At 42.9% G+C, this 6,247-nt stretch overlaps 2 protein-coding genes across 2 annotated transcripts; both read right to left on the bottom strand.

Annotated features, from left to right (window-relative positions):
• Positions 1–188: 188 nt before the first annotated feature.
• On the bottom strand, positions 189–1,272 carry LOC125761326 (protein bcn92). The gene is made up of 3 exons (XM_049422331.1): positions 1,072–1,272; positions 884–1,004; positions 189–596 (listed from the first exon to the last, which is right to left on the bottom strand). Exons 1-3 carry the CDS (start codon positions 1,158–1,160, stop codon positions 543–545), a joined length of 264 nt encoding a protein of 87 aa, XP_049278288.1. The 5' UTR covers positions 1,161–1,272; the 3' UTR covers positions 189–542.
• A 356-nt stretch (positions 1,273–1,628) lies between these two features.
• Positions 1,629–5,677, bottom strand: LOC125761282 (6-phosphogluconate dehydrogenase, decarboxylating). Its single transcript, XM_049422273.1, has 5 exons — positions 5,480–5,677; positions 4,486–4,594; positions 3,733–3,847; positions 2,905–3,149; positions 1,629–2,836 (listed from the first exon to the last, which is right to left on the bottom strand). Exons 1-5 carry the CDS (start codon positions 5,488–5,490, stop codon positions 1,868–1,870), a joined length of 1,449 nt encoding a protein of 482 aa, XP_049278230.1. The 5' UTR covers positions 5,491–5,677; the 3' UTR covers positions 1,629–1,867.
• Between the last annotated feature and the right edge of the window lie 570 nt (positions 5,678–6,247).

Genomic DNA, 6,247 nt, shown 5'->3' with positions numbered 1-6,247 from the left:
TGCAGCTGCTAAAGGAAGGTTGTCTCTGCTGGTGGGAAAAACTTGTATTTTTTATAAAATAAAACTTATATCTAACCAATATACGTTATCCAACTATTCATACAACTAAAAAACTATAATTAATTACTTAGAACATCTCTACGGGAACTATCTACTACTAAGTACAAATTAAGAAACCCGATTTACTGTTTGTTAAATTTCATTATATTCAAAAGCAACTATATTTAACGATTGTAATTAGTTACACAACATGTATTTGTAGGTTTTTGTGTCTTTTGCTACATTTGTCCCTTCGCTCTTGTTGCTACGGATTATGGCTTTCGAACTAAACCATCGTTTCGATGTAAAACGGCTATATTTTTTTAAATGCGACGAACACATTTCTGAACAAAATACAAAATTTTGCAACACTTTCCCCCCTCCGGTTGAATGTTTGCCTTTGGTTCTTTGATATTGTTAAACCTATCTGGCCTTTTTTCTAACCAGAGTGTTGCTGGAAATACAGCGGGGTCTGGTTCGGGTGTGTTAAAGGTCGAATGGATTTATTTCTCTATCACTAGCTTATCCGGTGCTCCATACAGCTGTCCAACAATGGTCTGCAAGATGTGGTTGACCGACAGCACAAGCCAATTATATCGCAGCACCATGTAAAGAAGGAAAGGAAAAAGTACTATTAATATGAAGCTTCTAAACCAATCACCCAGTTGTTTTGTATAAAGGTTTAATTATTTTTTCAAAATGATAATCGTCCTTCAGGAACTCGAAACATATATTTCGAGATATTTCCCATTATACTATTATTACATCATATTGTTTCCGGCTCAAATCTTCCCTAACCTCAAACACTAGCAGATAAACAAGTTGGTTCCCCTATCGCACTCACCTGTCGTTTGATGATTTCGAGATTTTTCTGTGCGTACGATAGCTCACTGGCAATGGTGGTACCATCCGTCAGTGCCTTATTTGCTCTAAATGCATCTCGAATCCGGCGCAGCGCGTACATACTGTAAAATGAACGGAACGTTATCGATTACAAGGTAACGTGATATCATACACCGTCCGACTACTTACCGATAGTTGTACGAATCAAACTTCTGTGACGCACGCAGTAACTGTTTATAGAGCGATAGCACCTTCATCTTGTGTCCTGGTCCGGCCATACACGGCAAAATTGTTATCAGAGTGGAATGAAATCAGGAATAACTTTCGCCTGGCGGTGAAATGTTTGTGTTGACAATATGCGGTGTCTTTCACGCAAAGCAAATCACAACAAACCGTTTCGTACGGCCCAGCGCGCACATTTGACATTGATTGAACGTGTGTCAAATTTGACAACACTTTATGTCAAAAATAAATGAGAATATTTAATTTTACATTCGTTGTTATTGAACTTTTACTATAATATATTGAACAAGAGAAGTAAAACCAACATTGCATTTCGGAAACATTCAATCGTAAACATGAATTCTATCTTTGGGTTGATTATTTCATTCAAATATACTTTTTTGTATTGCCGCTAGATCGCGCTGTGCGCATCATATTCAAACGTACAGTTGCACATTTCTTCTAGATTTGATTTCTAGATATTTTTTCTCAAATGCCATAATTACAAGACTACAAAATAGGTATTCGGGTTTCAACACTTTTTTATTACAAGGAAAACAGAGTACAAAAATATCAACAATAAATAAACTGATGCACCCAATACGAATGGGCAACGAAATTGATGAGCCAAAGCCAAACAATGCCAAACATCGCACTGTCCACGGGTAAGAGCTTTAATTTTATGATGATGGAATGGAGCGCTTTCTGACGCACGAAAGCCACTAAGTATCGTCGGTCCATCTCGTTCAGCAAATGTTTTCGCTTAAGCCAAATAGGTACTGGCGGAAACGTTACCACCCTTGCCAGTCCAGTTCGTGTGAACAAACTTGCCCTCTTTACCCAGCAGTTCGTACGTGTGAGCACCGAAATAGTCACGCTGAGCCTGCAGCAAGTTGGCGGGCAATCGCTCCGAACGGTACCCGTCAAAGAATGCGAGTGCAGCCGATAGGGCAGGCACTGGCACGCCCCATAGAACAGCTTGACTGACCACTTCGCGCCATGACTGCTGGTTATCCATCATGGCTTTCTTGAAGAAATCATCCAGCAACAAATTCGACAGCTGCGGATTGCGCACAAACGCATCACGAATGTTGCCAAGGAACACGCTACGAATGATGCAACCGCCACGCCACATCAGCGCAATACCACCGTAGTTAAGGTTCCACTTGTACTCGTTGGCAGCTTCCCGCAGAAGCATAAATCCTTGAGCGTACGATACGATCTTTGCGCAGTACAGTGCGTTGCGAATGTGGGTAAGGAATTTTTTGCGATCAGCCACGGACGCTTTCGTGCTGGGTCCTGCCAGTTGTTTGCTAGCACGAGCACGTTCCTCCTTCAGTGCGGACAAGCAGCGTGAGAAGACCGCCTCACCAATCAACGTAACCGGTACGCCATGATGGAGTGCAGCGATCGCTGTCCACTTGCCCGTACCTTTCTGTCCAGCCGTATCACGAATGCGTTCCAGCAGATAGCCCTCATCGTCACGGTAGTTAAGAATGTCGCGTGTGATTTCAATTAGGAACGAATCCAGCACGCCCTTGTTCCATTCGTCGAATTCCTGTGCCATCTCCTTCTGCGTCATGCCCAGGGCCAACATCAGATGGTACGCTTCACAGATAAGCTGCATATCACCGTACTCGATACCATTGTGGACCATCTTCACGAAGTGACCAGCACCTCCTTCGCCGACCCATTCGCAGCATGGATCACCATTCGATTTCGCGCAAATTGCCTAAAACGTGGAAGTAGGGAAATATAATCCAAAAGCCTTTCAAACTTCGCTTCGGAGACTCTACATACCTGGAAGATGTCTTTAATTAGGGGCCATGCGTCAGGATGTCCACCGGGCATGAGGGATGGTCCATAGCGGGCACCTTCCTCTCCACCGCTTACACCCGAACCAACGTACAGAATACCCTTTGCCTTTAGCTCTTCGTAGCGACGAGCCGAGTCCTGGTGTTCCGAGTTACCTCCATCAATTATCACATCGCCCTTCTCGATCAGCGGAAGCAGTTGGTTAATGAAATCATCTACTGCACTGCCGGCTAAAAAAGAATATATAAAATTAATTTAAATTAATTAAATTAATTAATTAAATAAAATTAATAAAAGGAAATATTAAACTTATGGCTATTGAAAATTGTTTTGGTCCGAAAAGTGCTGATCGACCAACAAACAGGTCACATGGCGCTTGGATCTAGAACGTACGATCCTCTCTATCTCACTAACTAGTACACAATCGGTCTCTTTTTAGCTCCCACTATTTACCGGCCTAAGGTACGATTGTTTCCTGCTTCGTTAACCGCGACACTTTATAAGATTTCAAGATCAATGCTCAGGGACATCATCGACGAGCAAGAACGCGTGAGAGACAAGCCTAAAGCAAAAAGGTCAACACCGAGCAGATAGCTTTCACTTATCGCCTTGCACTGCAATCCATCGCTTCGATGACCAACACAGGGCCGTTTGAACCAGTGCGAAAACTCAACGTTAAATTAAGCGTGCAGCTTATCGCTTGGATAGACTTCTTCGGTTGCGAATTTCGGATGGACCTGGTAGTACAACCTACAAATGACATTACTGACCCGAGGTCAGTCACTACCCACAGCTTGATTTCCTCCCGCTTACCTTTAACTAGCATCATAATCTTGCGTGGTGTCTTCAACTTGTTCACCATATCTTGCAGCGAGGTTGCCCCAATAATGTTGGTACCTTTGGCTTCATTCTCCAGAAAATGGGTAACCTAACAAGAGAAAAGTGAAAACCCAAAATGCAATGAGAGGACATCATACATCAAGATACGAAACTAAGCTGCAGGTGTGCTATTCGTACGGGATCAATGCTAGAGAACGCAATCGACCCATTTATGTTAATCCACGACAATGGTGGTCGATCGTTTCCGCGCGGTGAAGGGTCACTGCTAGCGCGTTTTGCATTAAATTGTGCTACACAGTAACACTCGTGAGGTCATTTCAAAGTTATGAGAAGGACACCAACGGAGCAAAGCCTCAACATTTAGTTTTAAACGTTACTCTGGTCTGGCAAAAAGGGTCTCGTATTGAACGATTTAAACGATTTAATCTCCCTTGCAGTTTCGCTTCGAATGAAATATATATTAAGTCTTGCCGAATGTTATACAATAAAAAATATAATAAAATGATAATCGTAATTATCAATGAAATGCAATGAAGAGATCATGCTCCCTGTACGCTTCAGTTAATCCAGCAAACCGGTGCCGGTGAAAGTTAAAACTGTGTATATTACATAATAACTTGTATATAGCTTTTATTGCATAAACAACGAAAGCAACCACGAGTTGAAAGTAACAATCATGGCTGATGTTTTTGAAACTCCCCAAAAAACTTTAATTTCTACACTCACCTTGTCGACGGTACGATTGTAGGCGCAAACGACAAAACCCTTCGAATCCATGTTGAGGATCAAATTTTGTCCCATCACGGCCAAACCGATCAGTGCAATATCAGCTTTCCTGGAAAGAACAAATCAACACACGCAACAGAGCATTGTGGGCATCATTCATTAATATTGTGCACTTAATCCAGTCGAGTGCACTGCCAGAGGTCACCGGACGCACGATCATCGCTGATCGCACGAATTTTTCGTCTTCCAATGTTTTAGCCCTAGATTTTGTGTTACCATTCGTAAGGTTTTCTAATGGTTGAGCGGCTTGTCGTAGTCACGCTTAAGGTGACCTTGCTTAGGCATGGCATAGATGATCATCGCGCTATAATGGATGAATCATTCTTATGGAGAGAAACGCGGTGCAATTATATCAAAGCTGCGCGCTTTCTAATCACTGTGCGCGAAATTTGTTGCATCGTTTGATCGTTAAAAACCCATCCACTGAAGTTAACATCAAGCACAATCGTTTCCGTGACACTTGTCACGGAAGCGAGATAAGGCCTCTATGAACATACCATGCTGTTTGTTTCCATCGAGTATCGGTAAAACGGCAAACAAAAAACCTTTAACAAACATTCAGGCAACTTCCGTCGACTGTAGGCCACCGGGCAAAATACGTCACAAAAGTCATCGAAATGGGAAAACGGATAATTTCCGTCGATCATCAATGATTCGCACAGGTTCTGTAATGAGCCTTGTGTTTGTTTACTGTGGGGTCACCGGGGGAAGGGACCGACACTTTAGCAAAACGTGTCTCGTCTGTAGAACTTTGGCAAACAATTCAACCAAAAAGACAAACCATTGCCAGGAAGAACGGTGAAGGGAAAGCACAGTGCGTACCAGCTGGCTGTGTTGGAAGATCGACGCGTCAAACGATGACTTGCACAGGGCAAGCGAAGGTGCCCTCTGGGGCTCGACCATGAATCGAACATGGCGCGCTGCTACAACTTACGGGCTGGACATTTTGTACGATGTCAGGGTGCAGAGTAAACGGCGTAGGGATTTAATTTTGACTTCACTTCGGTTGGCACTTTTGCGAGGAACTGTTGAACAGGCGTTTAGTAATTGATGATGAAGTTAGGAGACGACAGACGGAACACACGTTACTTCATACACTGTGCACACAGCCGAATGCTATTCGATCGGTCCACCGGTCTTGGACGAACCGAGACGATGCGGTTCCATGGCACAGTGGGCGCAAGTTGCTACGGATCACATGGAATGTGCGTTGAGTTTATTTTCCAATTCTTATGTCCTAAAATGTATTGCAAAATTATTAAGTATAGCTGTAAAAAGATCATTTGTTTGAGGAAATATTTCAACATTATTTTTTAAGTTAGATTCCACAACAAAAAACAACAAATTATCAATAGCTTACCACATCTGATGCGCTGTATAATTTAGATACAAATCATATTATGCTGCTAATATCATAACATTCCTCCACTGTGGACTGTGCTGTTAGATGTGGTTGTCCAGCACCGGTTTCATTCAACACAGCGGTAGTAGTGGCATCATGCGTAAAAAACGCGAATCGTACGATATAAGTCGCGTACGCACGCATACACTGAATCTTGCCCATTGCGACCGGCGCAAAAAAACGCGACAACGCATCGACGGTTGGCGCGGAATGAGTCCTTGAGGTGGATGCAAGCACGTGAGTTACGTACAGTGCGTGTCGTAATTTTAGCAACGTCAACAAAACCCATTTCCGGATGCT

The sequence above is a fragment of the Anopheles funestus genome, chromosome 2RL (assembly GCF_943734845.2).
Source record: "Anopheles funestus chromosome 2RL, idAnoFuneDA-416_04, whole genome shotgun sequence".
In the NCBI taxonomy this organism is placed as follows: domain Eukaryota; kingdom Metazoa; phylum Arthropoda; class Insecta; order Diptera; family Culicidae; genus Anopheles; species Anopheles funestus.
The sequence above is the reverse complement of the archived record's forward strand: the minus strand, read 5'-3'. Positions and strand labels throughout refer to the sequence as shown.